The following is an 18873-nucleotide window of genomic DNA, read 5'->3' as shown; positions in this document are numbered from 1 at the left end:
CAAGGCTGAGTTCAAGGACCCTAGGGGAAAAATCTATTTGAGTTTGCAAGTACAGTGGAAAATGACTCTATTATTATTCTGTGGTTTTCTGCACGTGAAATTTGTTCTTTCAACAGTTTCATTAAAATGTATTCATATTAAATACCCAAACTTTGCCTGTGTTTAAATAACTTCGCCTGAAAACAACTGTAAGTTGAATGATATGGTTAGCAGTCCTTTCCTGACACTGTACAATCTTACAGACAACATTTCAACAGCAAGAACACAAAATCATAACAACCTATGAATAAAGTGTATGGAAATGGTTGAAGATAGTACATCAACAAAAATATTACCTATTGCAATATCTTTCTTAAGCAATTCATTGTTAACAGGTTATTCTTTGTAAGCATCTTAAAAAGCAAATGCTAGTGGTTTGAACTACTGAAATGATAAAACTGTTGAAAGGACAAATAGCACACATCAAACCATGGGACAAACCCACCACAAGTAATTCTTCTTGAAAGAATATATAATAAAGCAAAACTAGAGAAAGGGTATATATATATATATATACATATATATATATTCCATTTATTACTATAATGATAAAAGCAATATTGTTTCACTGTACATAAACACTGCAGATTTTTCTCTATTCCCAAACTTCTGAGTATTATCAGGCATAAAAAGTAATTCAGAAGCAGAGGTTTGACTGCAAAACCAGACACTTATTTACCTTTGCATAACTTGCCAAATAAAGTTAATAAATAATATCCTTTTCCCCCAAAGAGCTGGGGCCATGTGAACATAACAGAAATGATCATATTTCTCCAGCAATCATCTGTTTGTCTGTCCTAAATCTGGAAGAGGCTGCTATCCTCAAATCCAGTTCTCATTATCAGTCTAGTCCAGATGCTTTTTTTGTAAATCCAAAAAACTTCATGTTGAAAACAAAAATGTAACAGACTAGACATTTCCAGCTTCCCACATCATGGGAAGGGAGTGGCAGAATACTTCATGGAGCCATTTATAAACCTGATTTATGGAGACACAGGTCTCTGCATATCAGCTAAGACACTGCTTAATTACACAGCCCTAGCAGTGTCAAACTATTTTAACTCCCTCCCTTGCCAGAAGAGGACAAGGATGGAGTTACTCTCAAATTTGGTTTTCATAACTGCTAGCAAGCATGCAACTTCTGCATACAGGTCTACAACTGTAAGGATATATTATATTATTGTAGGCTTCTCTCAACAGGGATCTTCTATTAAAGTGATAACTATTTTTTAAGAGTTACACAGCTCAGTGTTTAAAGACATAATGTAATTCCACTCTTTCAAGCTACCTCCTTCCCCTGACTTTTATCAACCAAACTTATTACATTCACCCCCAATTTTACAGCAAATCAAACAAACATACAAATTGAAAATATATATGGTTGGTTTTGAATCCCAGAAAGGTGAAAGAGCTGCAAAAAGACTCCTCAGACTCCTGCTTTGATAAGAGAAATGGAATTGTTTCCATACAGCACTTCTGGTGATGTGGCAAAGGCTTAACTCTAATCACATTCATGTTCAATTGTGCTCCAAAGGTCTGCAGATGAAATGAAGTTAACTTCAGCTTCACTAACCTCCATGTCTGGATCCCAATTTAGTTTGACTGAAAGCAAATGTCTTTGTTACAGCTCATAAAAAAGATCTGGCTTCTACAGTTTTCCTCAAAGTATAAAGCAAACATATGTGGGTACCACTACAGCAGGAAAAAGAGGAGGAAGTTGGGGTGATTCACTTAAGGGTTGAGCTGGAAGGGACCTCTCTGGAGATCATCTTGTCCAGCTCTCTGCAAAGCCACCTACAATTAGTTGTCCAGGATGGCATCTAATTTATTAAATGTGGTTAAAAATTAGCAGATATAAAAACCATGAATTAAAAAAGAGTGATTCTTAAATATAAATTTTAAACTTTTTTTTTTCAAAGTATGGCACATGAAACTTATTTTCTGCCTCTCTCTCACACACCCATACCAGCTCCCAAACACACATATACTGAAAGAGACAAAAAGTCCCTAACACTTATTTTCACCAGATCACAGAAATTACCTAATTTCACTATAACAAAGCAATTCCACATAAGTTAAGATTCAAATGCCTATACATATGCCCAAAATGTAGTTCTCAGTTCATCTATCATGAGAAGACAAGACTTTTTATGCAATGATACCACGTAGTTCTCTGGACACCAGGTATGGTCTGGGATTACAGTAAAAATCTGTGATACTGTATATTAATTGAATTACATTTTCTCAAGCATTTAAGAGAATACTGAGTGGTTTTATCAGGAATGAACAATGACTCAGGTTTTGTGTCTCAGGTCCTCAGCAGCACCACAGTAACAGCAATGCTCACTTTGGGTCTAGTTTGACAGCAGACAGAAAGGGATAGAAACATGTTTTCTATACAGCAGAATTGGAACATGGAAATGAAAAGTATTCAAGGCTTGGAAACTCATGATCAGAACTGATAGGTCCAGCAGGGCTTCTGAACTAACCCATTGGCATGTGTAGTCTCCTGGCAGCCTACTTTTGTGGAAATCTGGATGTGAAGCTCAAAGACAAGACTGGGCTAGGTTCTCATCTCCCAAGTGAGGTTAAAAGAGCCTCTGAAGTGCAACAGAGCATCATCTGAAATCACCAGAGATGTGACCACAAACACCAAACAGCAATGTAATAGCTGAAGTCAGGTATGTGCCTGTATATTCCAAAGAGGCTGTAGCTGTCAAGCTATAGGTTTGCAGCAGCAGTGACAAGGGATCAGATTCCAGAGTCTGTGCTTCTCTTCATCTGACCCTTAGTGCACTGTTCTGGACCTAAAGACTCCTGACTAAGCATATTTGACTAAGCTACTGCACAGTGAGATGTGCCTTTACTTGTGGCATTGTTTCACACATATTTCAGTTTTTGTTTCATCAGAATGAAACCGATTTCAGATGCAGTATTTAAGAATTATTCAGCTTCTGGGACTTGAATAGTTTTCAGCCAAGTAATTGCCAGGGTCATTCAAAGAGCTGAACCCACAGAAGCATGAGATCATAATCAGCAGTGATTTGACTTGCATCATAGATCAATTTTGAGCTGTTGTTTCAGTTCTTTGGGAGCAGTACAGAGGGACAGAAGGGAGACTGTGGGGCAGGGGTTGGGTAGGGGAATCCAACAAAAAAACCCCAACCCTTTCTTGTTCCTGAACTAACCACAAGAGATTACTTCCACTTTCTTCTGAAGTCAAGAGTAACTGCAGACAAAATCAGTAAATACAGTAAATAAATGATGCCTTAATGAGGGGCAGCAGTTAACAAAAGCAGTAAACTGCTCCAGAACATTATCCTTTGTATCCAAGAAAGCTCAACTGAAATGCACTGTGGTAGCTGTGTAATACCTGATGGGAATAGTTCCGATAGATTTAGACAAAAGCGAATGTAATTGAGATTTGACCCTTTCAATGCAGTGGAGTACAGGTTTTGAGGAGGTGACTTTATTGACAGTACTAAAATCACACTGAACTCTTACTTTTGGCGCAATTTTGCATGGTTTTAGCAAGTTTTTCATGGTAGGCTCTCATATGGAGCAACTGTGTGAATGGCATGAAAGACATTACCACAGTAAGCATGGAAACACCAGAAAAAAATTTGGGTTTTTCTGGTGGTATTTCCATCCCCCTCTGACACAAGTTAGTACATAAGCACATTTCCTTCTATAAGAGCAAAATGTCTTGCAATATTTGAAAGAATTATTTAAAATTTCCACATAGCGATTTAGTTGTACAGTTCTTGAATATTCTTCTTCTTATTATTAATAATAATAACAAAATAATAATAACATCAGTTTTGCCAATGCTACCAGGCAAATTAAGTGTCTTGATAGGCCGTCACCTGCTTTAACCAGGAAAGTAAGATCTCAGAACCTGGAAAGGACTGAACTTCAGCCTTGCTGCCAGAGATCCCTCTTTACTGCCTCTGAGTAGTACAGCAGATCAGCCTAAATGCATAATACCAAACTAAAAATCCCTGCAAGCTGGAAGTCCTACTCCTCCTCCCTAATTACTGACTCATGTTTTTTTAACCCATATATTCACAGCACAATTCACAGGAGAAACAGTGCTACTCTAGCTCAGCATAACCAGCTACAACTCATGCTCTGAAAGCAGGTCTTTAATTGCAGCCCTGACTTTTCCCTTCGATCTCCTAGACAGCTTCCCACAAATGGGTATTGCCAGAGCCTTTCATTTCTGCCTGTTTAAGATAGCAGGATGAAGGATAAAAGGCTTTGTAAGCTATGGAGATGAAAAAAATTAACCAAGGGAGAGGCAATAGGCTGCTATAGAATCACAAATAAATGCTTCACATTTGCAGCTCAAAAGAATGCTCCATGTTCTGGGCCCCCTAGAAGAACAAACATGTAAAACAACTGCTTTTAAAAACAGAGACTATCTGGCAGCTGTAGCTTAACTATTTTACAATACATCTTTCCCTGATGAGGATGTGCTTGCTGGCCTCTTCAGAATCTGTGCTCTGGCAGTATTCCTCAGCAGGCAGCTGGGTAATTCCTCCCCAGCACCTTGGACTGAATGCAGACAAAACCGTAGAATTCCATGATAACTAATTGCATCACTTTGATTAAAGTAGATGTGTTAGAAACACATGGAGTTAAAGAGAAAAACTCCAGATTACAAAAAATACCCCAAAACTGAGGATGCATTTCATTAGACATGCAGAGATATTCATTAGCGGTATGAAGGTAAAAATATCCAAACTTAAAGGATATCAATTGCCTGAGGGAAGGGCAGCACAACTCAGTTTTTATCAATAACCCGTGCTAGGTGTTAGAATAAGTCTTTTAAAGCACATAGTCCTGCTCAACATTGTATTCTCCCAGAGGCATTTTGCTCCAGTCCTGCCCTCACACTCTTTATTCATATCCATCTCCGCCTGCTAGGTGGTGCTGTGGGATGGTTTTTCTAAGGCAGAACAGGCAAGTTGCTTTTTTCATTCCCCTCACTGATATTTTTTTTTTCCTTCTGCACGAGAACAGCTGCAGTGTTTTCTGTATCTTGGCTGTACAGGATGTGTCCTGTCAGGTCTCTTGTCAAGCACGTGGTGGCCACCACTGAGGATGCTGCTTCTCCAGAGCAGTCAGGGAAAATGAGTGTATCAGCTTTCATCTGCGTGTATCCATGCAGGAAAGCTGGAGTCTTAGATGGAGGTAGGAGGTTTTAATATCTAGTCTAAAATTTTCAAAATTTTCATTACCCTTTGTTTCAAAAGACACAGGACATTTAAACAAACTATTTCCATTTACAAAGAAGGATTTAAAATTAATTCAGATACACAAATCAAAAGCATGATTTCAAAGAAAAGGGAAAGACTAAAACTTCCCAGAGGCCCAATGAGTGAAATGTCTCCCTTTTCCCCCCTCAGACTGCAACTTACTTGTATGATGAAAAGCCAACTACTGCAAAAACTTTGGAAGACACCCTTTGAAAAGGGTGGTAACTTGAAGGATGCTGGTTTAGGCTTCATTTTTTTTCTGTAACTAACTAATAACTCAAGTGGCAGGATGCTACCAGTGCTATAACATCCACAGTGTCATAAATGGTGCAGACTGGGACTGAACTAGTCAGATCTGTAGGTAAAGTAAGTCTGGTCCATCTGTTCCACATAACTTCACATCAGTTTAGCCAAAGATGACGAATAATCCTAACCCACCCTTCTGAGCAGGAGGGAAATAAAACAAAACAACATCCAAGATGAGTAACTCTAGTACTACATCAAATGATGACATCAGGAAAATCTTGTGCTTGATTTTCAGATCCTGTCCCATGGCCCAATGCCTTGGGACACCCTTGGAGCCTTTGCTGTTCCTATACAAAAGACAGCCTAGTAAATGGCAATGTGTCTTTAACATAGCTTTCAATTTCGGTGTAGTGAATAGAAGTTTTTTGTCTGATGCTCTGCTGTGAATGATCTTCCACTGCCAGAAGCTGAACCTGGGCATCCACATTGCATCCCTTCATCAGAAGGGGATGACAAAGAACAAGAAGGAAAAATTTTGCAGACCAGTGACAAAAGTTGAAGTATATCCTGATTTTAAGGAAGTTTGCCTCAAATCTCTCTATTGGATCCAGCTATTACGGACATCCATCTGAGCAGTGCAGATCTGGAAGCAAACCTACTTTCAGGTGGTGTAACATGTCTTTCCCCCTGCAGCCATGCGCAGTTTTTACAGCAAAAGGCTCTGGAGTTCCTGAGTGCCTGGAAGGGTGGCCCAAGAAATACCTAACATGTGAAGAGTGTGTATTTGTGGAAGCTTGACTGCAGATGAGAAAGGGAAAAAGAAAAAATTACCTGAACAGAAAACACTGCAAACCACACAGAGTTGCAGTGACACAAACGAGCAAAAATTATGAAGTGAAATTCTATCCTCTCTACTTAATAAAAGGAGTAAAACATTTCACTATCTTTAATACACACATATATTTAATATAGTTTTAATATATTTAGTATCTTCAGGAAAACACAGTGAACTAAAACACAGTCCCCACAGATTAACAGTTTTGAAGTGACTCCATACATTAATAGCTGTGTAGTCTCTTCTCCCACTTTACTCTTTCTTTGCTATAAGAAAGCCTGTGTCATAGGAAAAGCTTAATTGGGGAAGCAGAAGCAGTCAAACTCTAAGTTAGAGAAGTGTTACATTTCTCTCCAAAAACATAAAAATAAGATGCTTAGACAACCACACTGACATTTAAAGTGCAATGGAGAAAAAGGGCTTCAGAGAGGTTGCTTTAATTTTATTACTGAGCTAAAGAAGGAAGCAGTTACACACTGCTGGAAATGAAAAAGGCAAAGCATACGTTTACTACAGTTGTGTGTCTTCTTATTAGAAGAGGAAATTCAAAAATAAAAGGGACCAATCTACAAAAATTCCATGCTGGCTGAGGTATTATGAGTATGTTTTATATTGAACATCACATTCTTGTTTTTTATTAATGCAGTCTTCAAAAAGGGAAAACAGTGAAGAGATAGAGGGGGGCAAACCAGGAAAGCATCTGAACTCCTTGTTCAATTGCTGTGATCAAAGAGGGTCAGAATATGGGAAGAGAGTACACAGCAGGCCCAGATGAGGCTCATTTCAGTGTATCATGGCAGTCAGCTAGAAAACCTGCTGGTATGCTGGAAATTATTCTGAAAAGTCTTTATATGGTATCAACTACTCTTAGAGAACTGTGGAGAGAAAAAATAAAAAAGAAACCTACCAAAGAACCTTCCTTTTGATCTTGATCTTATGAAAAGTAATTGAGGTCCACGCGTCTTACCAGACCTTTTTCTTCCTAAGGGCAAGTTGTGTAACTGAGGAGACCAACATAAAATCTGTGAGGTAGCCATGAGTCTTGGGTAATACCCTGGTGAGGGTCTGAGCTGCTTGCACCTCAGAGGTTTCTTGGGGTGCACTACATGCTGAATACAGAGCCATCATGTGTGTTTTGGTAGTTTCCATTTTTGATACAGCCTATGTTTTCTGTTATCTAAGTATTTTCAGCTAGTAGCCTTTGCTTCAAAAACAGCTATTCTAAATGAAAGAATGACAAACATTTTTGAGTGATGCCAAAAGAGCAGATATGGTAACAATTAGTATCAGGTTCAACTTTTACCTACGTATCTGTCTTCACATATAATCTGTCCTTCTATTCCCTTGTGTTCTTCCACCAGGCCTCTAAAATCCAAATACCAATTTTCCAGATGAGGGACCAAGGCAAAAAGGGATTTGAAAACTGGTTCAAGAATGTGCCTGGCAGCTGGATTCAGCCTAGGTCTCCCAATGTAAAAACTCTCTCCCTATCTGGGCCATTCTTCCAGGCTAAGCTACAAGCCAAACACTGGTATATTAACTGCTGTGTTGGCTGAACTGTCTCAGATCTGGTTTACATGACACTGCAAAAAATATTGGATACCACCTTTCCTGCAGGCAGAATTCCACTACTGAACTATATATATAGGAATGAGGACAGATACTGATTTAAGAAGAAAATTACGATTAATTTAAGAGGAAAAATAAAAATTAATAGCAATAATAATAATAATAATTATATAGTAATTCAAAAAATAGTAATTGTATAGTAATTCAGTTTCTGTTCAAAAAGAGGAACATTCAGGAAAATAACAGAGAGGAGATTAAGCAGAACAATTCTGCAGAGAAAGAGGGGTCCTATACATATCATAGCAGCAGCTGCAGAGTACACAGCAGATTTAAGTCATATTTTTGGAAAAGTAAGAGATCCTTGCACAGACAAACATTTGAAGAGACTTTGTGTGGAATTTCTGCTACTTCCATGCAAACTCTCCTTGCATTTCTTCAAAATCCTGTAAAAGGATCCATACCAATTGTGCAGTTCTCAAATATCTTTAATAACAATTCAATAAACATCAAAATAAAGGTGAGAGAAAGAAGTAACTTGGTAATGAAGTTACAAAGTTTACTACAAACAGTTTGAGAATGTAAGTGATTAACAAAAACATCCTACCCACATCCTATGAATCAATTGAACTCTGCTTGTACCAGAATAAATATCATAGTGCATTGAGATAAATATGTAAACTGAGCCCAAAGTTCTGTTAAAATAAGGATGGAATACCTGCATCCTTCAAATCTGATGGAATAAGTAACAATTACCATAATGCCCTTTCTTTAACAGTCAAAAAACTCCAGAATGTTAACACCTACTCAAAAATGCAAAGGTTGGCCACCTCCTTTCTTCTATAGGAGTGCAGGAGTCTTCTCAGCACCACTGCTGCAACCCTTCACCCCCATACACTGCCTTCTACTGGCACAATAACCAAAAAGCTCTGCCAGAAATTCAAGACACTTAACTAAGTCTCAGGAGATCTGGATGCCAGGATTGTTTCTTACACTGGTCTCACCACACAGTTCAGATAAGGCACTGGTACTCTGGGGAAACATATACATTCACTATGGTGCATTTTCACAGAACCACAGGATATTCTGAATTGGAAGGGACTCAGCAGGATCATGAAGTCCATCTCTTAAATGAATGGCCCATTCAAGGATGGAATCCACAGCCTTGGTGCTATTTTAGAACTGTGCTGTAAGCAACTGAGTCAATCTCAGGGCATTTTCTTACGTTTCATAGTGATCTATCTCCTGTACCACACATGCCACTGACATGGCCCAGTCAGTGAAAGCAAGAAGGAATGACTGAGCACAGAGGGTATTTGCCAGCATTACAGGATGTTTTGTGAATGATTATTTTAACTATTAGATAGATTAAGAAAACTGTATCACTTGACCTTCACTAAAGGTCTGAGCTAATAAATTTGAGTTTGGTGACATTTCAATGATTGTGCACCAGAAGACGTTTCCCTGCTGCTCCAGTTAAACTTTTTAATAGACTACTTTCTAATGCCTTCTGCCAAGCACCACAGCCACTGTCACAAAAGATACATCACTAAAACACCTAAGAGCAACAACACCAGAAAATGGGAAACTCTGGAAACTGAAGCATTATGCACCAGAGTTCATGAAACAGTGTTCCCAGAAAAGGTGCAGACACAGCTACTTATTTTAATTTTAAAACACTCCTGAAAATGCAGCTTATTAAACTCCTAAGTTAGAATTATTGATATTTCTACCCTGAAAAATGATAACACAGCTGTCCCAAAAGGTTTGTCATAATGACCACAATGTGCTTTATACTGGCCAAGCTGATTTCTGCATTTAGATATGCATAAAAGTCTCATGTGTATACTGTACCATAAGCCTGGATTATAACTACCATCTTTTTATCCTTCAAGAAACTCTCTTATATTTCTTCATTCTGCTTCACCTGACAACTTATTTTCTATTTCTTTTGGTTAGGCAATTAATTTTATTGTCAAAGACATTTGCTACTGGTGGCTTCAAGCATGCTGGAATAAGTAGGCTCCATTTTCTTTAGTCTCAGTCCCCAATACAGACAAACTTTCCAACTGCTCCTTCTCCTTTCACTGCAGTGCTGGACATAATGCTTGTTAGAAAACACTAGGAGCTAATACCAGATATAGATGTTATTATAATAGTAATCCATTATCAAATAAATATATATATTAATAGCTAGGGTGTGAAGCACCGCATTTTGCTCACACATGTGACACTGAACTACTATAGTGAGGGAGACCAAGGCAATCCTAAAAGCTAGTACTGACTTTAGGGTTGCTTTTCAGTTTTTACCCCACCTCATTCTAGTATAACTCTTGCTTTTCATCTCTCTTCTTGCATTTCCTTCTCAACCAGAAATCTGTACATCTGCATAGATGCACGGTATTTTCTGGGAATAGTTGGACATATTTCACTCATCTCTAACCCGACACTTTCTTAAACAGTTTTGAACAGATGAGACTGAGTGAAAAGTTGTGTCTGAGCATTGGTCACATTGTTGGCAGTTAATCATTACATTTTCTCATTCCCCACTTCAAACGAGTTGAAATCAGATCTCTGATACCTTGTGAGGGAACTGTGTGTTTTCTAGTATCTCCTTAATCTACAAGAGTTCCTTTTGACCACAGAAAAATGTGTATTCATCCCTTCAAAATACTTGTAAGGGAATGCAACGGATGGAGCTACAGGAATAGTGCTGCAGGACTCAACTACTTTTATGTCTGATGGAAGGACTTTGAAATCTACCTACAAATATGTTTGGTAAAGAGCAGCAGCACTCACAGCAGTCTGTCTGCTGAGTTGGAGAGACCAAAGCAAGTGCTTAACACAGTCTGTGCTGGCTAGTGTATCCTATTCCAAGTTTATTGCAACATCCTGATCCTTATCTTCAAAGCACTAATTAAATACAATTCAAAATAAACTCAGTTCATGCAACAGGGCTGATCCAGTTTCTGAGTGAAAGAGGAAGAAAGCTCTCTGATGGCCTGGGTGAGCATAGGCTCAAGACCTCAAGAAGTAGGAAATAGGAAAGTTCCAGTCAAGCCAGGATTTCATTTCTGCCTCCTGTAGCCATTTTCATAACAACAGTTCAATGGCCAAATGCGCAGCAGATTAATATAAGAGGCAGCTGCTAAGCTGAGATGGATGTTCAGGGTTTCTGTAAACTCAAAGCAGTTGCACCTGCTCACCAACATCTCGAGTGCAGGGCAGCCCATGGGTGAGACTGCAATAATTTTAGGCTTTGAGGGGAGATCTCAGTTTTGCTCTGAACACTTTTAGAAAGCAAAGGAACCAGAAAGCCTGTAAGAATGGTACCCAGCTAACATTTCTACTTGGTCTAGGCCTGAAAACAGAACAAAACTAGAGGCTTGCCAGAGTTGTGGCTAGAGGTAAGAGAGCAATATTTAGATTGCTAAATAGCCTGTGCTTAAATTGTATGGAGCATCTCATTTGTCAGGAGCTGCAGGAAGGTTTGTTAACCATCAGGGCAGCAGACTGGGAAGAAAACATGTAAAACTGATCACAGCAGGTTTCCAAGCTGTGTGATTTTTCCTGGATTCTTAATTCTTTTAGCTAGCCAGAGTTCCTAGATCGCCTTCCAAACACATTGAGAATAAAGCATAAGACAGTTCTACAGCACAGTCCCTTACAAAAATCAGGCATATGAATAGACCATCTATACACACAACTATTTTTCAAAATATATGGCCATAAAATTCAATGAGACCCAAATACTTCGTATTTCCAAGATTGTCAATAAGAGGGATCCAGGTTGGCAGTGATTTCATTCAACATGCTTTGGGGTTATTATATGTGCTATTCATACCTGGTAATACCCTGCTATTTATTCATACCTGTTAAGACCCTTAGAATTGTAACCTTCTCCATTACTACAAACCAATTTTTGATATTTATTTGGAGACCCACTTTAAAATCCAGTTGCATAAGATTGGGTGAGAAATTTCTTGAGGAAAAGATCAAGTTATGGAATTCTCAAGTTTGTTTCTGTCTTCAGTGTAGCACATGTATAAGTGACTTGTGAAATGGACACTAATTTAGTCAATATTTTTGACTGAGTATCTACCTCTACATACCTTAAATGATTCATTTGTGTAAAAAAAAAATAGGGTTTTTTGTGAGTATTATTTCTCTCAAAATTCTCATGAAATGACTACCAACCACAGGCATGCTTTAACCTGCCCGTGGCACCATGCAGAAAAAGCAGCCCCAAAGGGACTTGTTTGAAGTCAGGTTGATAGGGCCCTGAGAAACCTGGTCTAGTGGAAGGTGTCCCTGCATGTGGCAGGGAGAGCCTGGAACTAAATTATCCTTAGTAACCCTCCCAATGCAAACCAATTCTATGGTTCTATGATTCTGTAACTTTCCTTTTGCAATCAACAAGTTTACCCACTAAAACAACATTGTTCTCTCTGAATGTGTCGGGTTTTGTTTTTCCTTTTGCTTTGAAATAGGTTTTTTTGCTTATTTCTGAGAGAATGATATTTTTAAATATTCAGAAATCATTTCTTCAATACCAAAGCAAGCAAAAGGTTCACACAAGGCACTGTAAATTGATAGTTAAAGTTTGTAGTTAACTTTGCAATCTCAGACTCAGACAGAAGCAAAGTAGGAAAAAAAATTAAAACAATATGTGAGATAGGAATCTTTAATCAACTTCGTTGTATCAGCCTGGGCCCAGCATTCCACCCTGTCTTCTGAGGTTACCCAGCACCACTTTGAAAATGGATTATTTTCCACTGAAAACAATGCCAAAAAGGGGCTTTAGCTCCCCTGGGGGAAATTAGAACAGCCTGGATCATCAAATAGGAAAAAATAATCATTATCAGGAGCAGTAAAAAACGGGGGAAAGAAAAGGTGAAACTAACCTCAGATTTTGGATCACTTTATGCCTTAGAAGTGGCTTTGAAAACCAAGATGGATTGGCAAAAGCTTGTGAGTTTGTGATGCAAAGAAATGTTTGCTTCTCTAGATAAAGAGATATAGAGAAGATACAGAGAAGCTGCTATGCTTTTTTCAAGATGTTTGGTCCAGAAATGTACTTTTGTAAACAGTCAATAGCTAGTCCTGGAGGACTGAAAGCACTGATACACTAAAAGTATTGTACACCTTCTCTTACTAGGTTAGAGGAATTATCAACACATATGAAAGATTTTATGTGTGTGTGTATATATATAAGAACTTATATATGCTTATAGACCAGAAATACATTCTGTGGACTTAATATGACTTAATATATGCACGTCTTTAACTTGGTGTCCCTTCTTTTGGATAAGAGAACTTTTCCAAGAGCTATTACCATTTACCTGCCAGCGATCCACCAAAGAGCTCCAGTGCCAGCTGACAGCATAAAAAAGTCCAGTTACAACCAGCCTAGATATATTTGCAATACAACACAAAACCAAATCCAATTGCAGGAGTAGTAAGGCATAGGTGGCAGAAACACTGAGAAGGTGGTGAAATATCATCTCCCAGGAACCGTGAAGTTGAAACATGAGTGCTACAGAACGTGGCCAGTTCAGGCACCATCCTCGACAGGTTAGTTTCAAAAAAAAAAACCCAAACAATTAAGGAGCAATTCTAAAAGCACTGTTAACTACCATTCAATTAACTTCTAGTTTTGTCTTCTAAGAACCAAACTCTCTTGCACAAATGTCCCATGCTAGCACCAAATGCTAAAAGAAAACTTGGTTGACACCAATATTTCCTATTTACATAATTTGTAGCTTATATAAGATGGTTAGAGCCTTGGCCTGCTGTAGCCCTCTTTTGCATGCCTGCAGCAGCTCACTGCTGACCTCAGTTATGTATTAAAGTGATCTGGAAGCCAACAACATGTAACCATACACCCATAATTGAGTACATACTTGAATGCTTTGTCAAACAGGGAACCACTGATGAATTGCTGCCCATATAACTAATGATGAAATAATAGTAATGTGCATTTACATTGGGATTATGCTGCCAATATTTTATGCCAGGGATGTATGAGCCACTGATGATTGGAAAGCAGTCTACTGGCAGCCTGTGAAAGCCCACTGCCACACCGTGGCGTGGTCATTTATGGTTGGACACAACTTACAAAGAACCAGCAGTGGGCCTAAAAGTCTGGGATGTGCCAGTAATGCTCTTACCTCCACATAATATCACTAAACAATGGTACAGCTACCATCACACTTCCAGCCTAGTGCCTATATAATACCAATCTGCAACAAAAGGCTCTTTCTTTGTGTGCCATAGCAAACAAGTCATCTAAGATTAAGTTTCTTCCTGCTTTTCAGTTCTCCACCCTGACACAGCTGGTGCCTCCAAACTGGTAAAATGACAACAGTGCCAGTGCAGTCACACCACTGGAATTCCAACTGCCTCCCTAATAAGTTTATTGAGAGCCAACTTAGATAACAGCGCTAAAATGATCAACAACTTCTGATAACTCATCAATATAAGCATTCATTGATGCTCAGCGGGGTAAAACTGCAGTAGAATTAGCAATAGTAAGGGATACAATGGCAAAAATCTGAGAAGGCTTTCAGTAAATTGCTTAGAGTCCTTCTTTGACACTAATTTAAACTTTTATTTCCCACATTTTCCCTCCATCTTTATACAGAAGTATTGCTGGGTGTGTAAAGTGATCTTGGAGCTGGGTACCAAAATCAGAGCTTGTTGCAGTACTGAGCATGCCAGCCCCCAAGGTGCTCTGCTGAGCCCGTGTGATGCAACAATCCACTGCTCAAAGTGAGCAAGGGTGACAGAGCCAGCAGCCCCTTGCAAACAGAGCAGAGTAACCAACAGTGAAGGGGCAAAACCACTACAGATTTTGATAAAACAATAAAAAATATCTGTGGAACAGATTCAACAACCTCCACTGCTAAGTATACTAAACCCAGTCAGAGCTCTTGAGAAGGCAAGAAACCATGTGTCACTGCTGCGGCAGCTGAATAACTATACTCCTCCTGCATCCTATTAGAGGGATTTGTCCCAAGACTTAATTGGCAGTTTCACTATTCCTATTTTCTCAGCAATGTTAACGTATTTTTCATCATCTTTGCTGTGGAAAAGGCACCAGCATAGCCGGGCTGCAACTCAGACTGTAGGTGCACTGCAAATGCCAAGGCTTCATTTTTCACAGAAAGTCAAAACCACCTTTAAGTGAGTAAAGCAGCTGTCCCACCACACTGGCAGTAAGCCTGCCATACCTTTGGTTAACTTCTGGCACACAGACAGGGACTTAGATCTCCTCCAAGACAGTTGAAGAATAATGAAAAAGCAACTTTGATGCTACCTGAAACCAAACTATTCAAAGCACATTGCCTGCATTCCTCAGCTGCAGGCACTGAGCCAGGACATGGAGATAATCATTCAGGCTGGCAATGGGGGAGGGAGAAAGGAGCTTAAGGACCCAAGAGCTGAAGTACTCAGAGAAAGAAAATCTAGAAAGAATTTAATCTGCAAGGTAGCAATACAGTCATGTTTCTTTCCCATTCCACTCCCATTATCTGCTTTAGAGAATTAAAATGGTCACGGACATGCAGTATTTTTGTTTCTTTTTTGTTTCTTTATCTGTTCCATAGAAAATGTAGATGCCCTTCTATATATGAAGCAAATAGTTTCTCTCTCACCTCACACTGCTTTTTCAACTGTGGCAACATCCCCTGTTTCAGAAGGACAAATGGCGCAGAGTAATGCCTAGACAGCCCTGGAACATTTTACACTGGGGGAAAAGTTTCTCCTTATCTTTTCCCCATCATGAAGCCTGCCCTTTAAGCCTGAGATTTGAAAACTATAATGAACTTACTTTTACTTATCTACCAATATAGGTATGTCGACCCAATATAAATCAGTTCTTTCAATACTGCAGCATCTGTTCTTTGACTTGACAGTCTGCTGCAGCAGTGAAGTTTGCACTTTGTAGAAAAAATTCTAGTTAAAAAAGGACTCCTGGGACATTGAGCTCTTCCTCCTTGTGTTATGAGAGCTATCAGAGGAAAAGGGGAGAGCAGCAGCCTCTCCATGTCACTGCAGTACGCAACAGCAACTTTGTGTGACTCAGACACTTGAAACATTCCTGGAAATTTCTTAGTAACTATAACTATGGATTCAACTCCACCAACTACAGCAACTTTTGAGTTGTAAACAACTAGCATACTCTGTTCCAGCTACTGTGTCATACATATCTATCTATGTACAGGTCTGCATGGTAAGAGCAGCAGGAGCCCCTGGCAGGCCTTAATAAGCTTCCTAAAGCTCATTAAGAGCCAACAGGCTGGAGCAGGGTACATTTGTGCGTTTACCTATCCCATGGCCCCTCAGAACAGCATGTCAGTAGAATCTGTGCTCTGCTTGCTTTTCAAATTCCAGCAAAGATGGCCTTAAAGGTAGACTGTGCACTATATAAATCACTATTCCACTGGAAAAGACCTACCCAAGCTACATATATTCCAGCTTTCAACTTTTTGTCTCAGTATGTGGGAACCAGAAAGAATACCCTGCAGGCAGGTACATGACTTTGCCTTCAAGGTCTCTCCACGCAAAAGGAGACCTGACATTAGGATACATTTCTTTGCTAAGAGGGTGGACAAACACTGGAAAAGGCTTACTGGAGAGGTGGGCAAAGTCTCAAACCCGTCAGTGTTTCAGAAGTATTTGGACAACGACCTTCATAAAGTGAAGCTGTCGGGCATTTGGTCTAGATGATTGTTGTAGGTAACTTCCAATTGAACTTGTGTATTCTACTTTAAGAGGGGGTCACTCTGAACTGTCCTCTCCCAGTGCTCAGCAGAGGTGAGCAGCGTAGAATGGTGAGTAGAGTGGTTCCAAAGAATGCCTTGGGAACTGCAACTACAAAACCAAAAAACTGACCATTTCTCCATGGTCAAATGCAATGGCAGCGCAGACAGTAATGAGGGCATCTTTGACTTTAAGAGCAGCGTATGTGCTGACAAAAGAGTATAAAAACAGTGGAAGAGAAGTATCAGCTCAGTGTGACCTGGTTTCCACAAAGAATATTATGGAATGTTTTAGAGCCTAACACAAAGTCTATTTATGTACCCTAAAAGCATTAAAAAAATGCACTAAAAGAACACCAAAGCCATATAAAATTGGAATATTTGAGAGTTTTACCTTTGAGCCAATAAGCGTGTACAGCCATTGGATGGTCTCATTATGATTTATCACTCCATTCATGCCATCGACGTAAAGCATTATCTGGCCCAAGGCTATTGCAAAGGAAAGAGAGAAAATATAATTAGAGCTGGTGAAGACTTTTTATAATTCTAAGCATTGCTGACAATTTTCTCTGAGCAGGGTTTACCAGAGAAGTCGGAAGCTCAACTAATGAAAGATATATTGGGCAAGATTGTGCTGGATTAAATCCTGGGGAAACTTCACAAACTTTACTGACTTATTCTGAAAATATAACTGTGAATTTCATCCAGAGACAAGCCCAAACGCTTGTTCTTTCCTAGAAGATGGTGTATTTTATGCTCCCCAAATCTGCAAACAGTACTTTACACATGGCTTACTGTCACAATGGTTCCTTCAGCTACAGTGCTTTTTATATTATGAGCCAAGACTTTCACCATTTGTTTCAGCACCATATATAATGTTTGGAATTAGTATATTTGGATTGACAGTTTCAGTGAATTCCAGTGATATGAAATTAAAGCTGGACAATTAACATCAATAAGGACATCAACTATTCATTACTGCACAGTGCTCTCTTGAAAATAATTGTTACATTTTACTGAGAAAATACAGAAAAAGCAAAGCATGGTTATAGCAAAGAAGTGTCTTTATTAATTTATCCTAAAGCTTTTACAACAGCATTAAAAATATACTAGTAAAATATTTCATAACAGTAATTTCATAGTTTGCAATTGTGATAATATGAGACTTTCAAGAGACAACAGCTATTAAATCTTTTCTGACTGATGACAGAAATATTTTGTAAGGATTATGAAAAGTGAATTAGCACAATTCATCTATCATCTTCAAAAGTTTCCACTGTTAGATCTTCTGCTTTATAGCAGGAGATCAAAGCACAGTGGGATGAAAAAGAAATCACTGATGTAACACCTTTTAGCACAGCCTGTTGGCATAACAACTCAATTATTTAACGAACAGCCTGATGAGCCCCTAGAACACTGCTTTATGGGGGGGGGGGGGGAAAGGAAAGAAAAGGGTGAGGATAATTATCACACTATTAATCTTCCGAACACATTCTGAATGTTTGCTAACTTTTGCACAGGTTGTGTGCAGTGCAGCATCATTTACCTTGAGGGCAGATTTTCAAAGACATGTATGCTAGACAAGCACTTCGGTACCCCTATAGCCAAATAGCTAACAGTCATTCTTGCACCATCTCCTCCTTTTCCCTTTGGTCTAGTTGGTCAATTTATAGTTAAAAACCTGAGGTACTATTTTTACATTCTTTATCTCATCTGTCACAAAAAGCTAGAAGGAAAGCCGCACTCAGTGAATGCCACACAGTCAATGAAGACTGAGAAAAAGCTGGCAAGAGAGCTCTGGCACAGAGATAACACGTCTCCTAGGCAAGCATTGCCACTGGAGTATGCCAGGCACACTCTGCTCCTCCTCTCCAGGAAACAATCACTCAGCACCCTCTGAAGACATGCCTCTCAGGTGAATAAAATCAGGTGGGAGGGACACAGGCCCAAGTGTTATGGTAAAATAAAAGATGTAAGCCAGCAGTAAAAAGAGATATGAATTACACTACCTGAATAAATGGCTGCTTTGAAGCATTTCATTGCAGGTAGAGGAAATGCTACTATCCCAGCAGTAATCAGAGAAAGTTCTTAATTCTTGTTTTTACTTCCTTTCAATGCTGAAAAGATTCGGCACTGGATCAGGATGAGATCCAGTCATAAGGTC

The 18873-nt window shown here is 39.1% G+C and overlaps 1 protein-coding gene across 10 annotated transcripts in view; it reads right to left on the bottom strand.

Moving 5' to 3' along the window:
• FHOD3 (formin homology 2 domain containing 3) overlaps window positions 1-18873 on the bottom strand; it is a 378395-nt gene that overhangs the window by 136015 nt on the left and 223507 nt on the right. For all 10 annotated transcript variants that reach the window (XM_064705593.1, XM_064705583.1, XM_064705585.1 and 7 more), the window contains exon 6: window positions 17104-17198. In XM_064705593.1, the coding sequence (XP_064561663.1) occupies window positions 17104-17198 (95 nt within the window). The remainder of the gene's footprint in view (window positions 1-17103; window positions 17199-18873) is intronic.

Source organism: Zonotrichia leucophrys, chromosome 2 (genome assembly GCF_028769735.1).
Source record: "Zonotrichia leucophrys gambelii isolate GWCS_2022_RI chromosome 2, RI_Zleu_2.0, whole genome shotgun sequence".
Taxonomy (NCBI): domain Eukaryota; kingdom Metazoa; phylum Chordata; class Aves; order Passeriformes; family Passerellidae; genus Zonotrichia; species Zonotrichia leucophrys.
The sequence above is the reverse complement of the archived record's forward strand: the minus strand, read 5'-3'. Positions and strand labels throughout refer to the sequence as shown.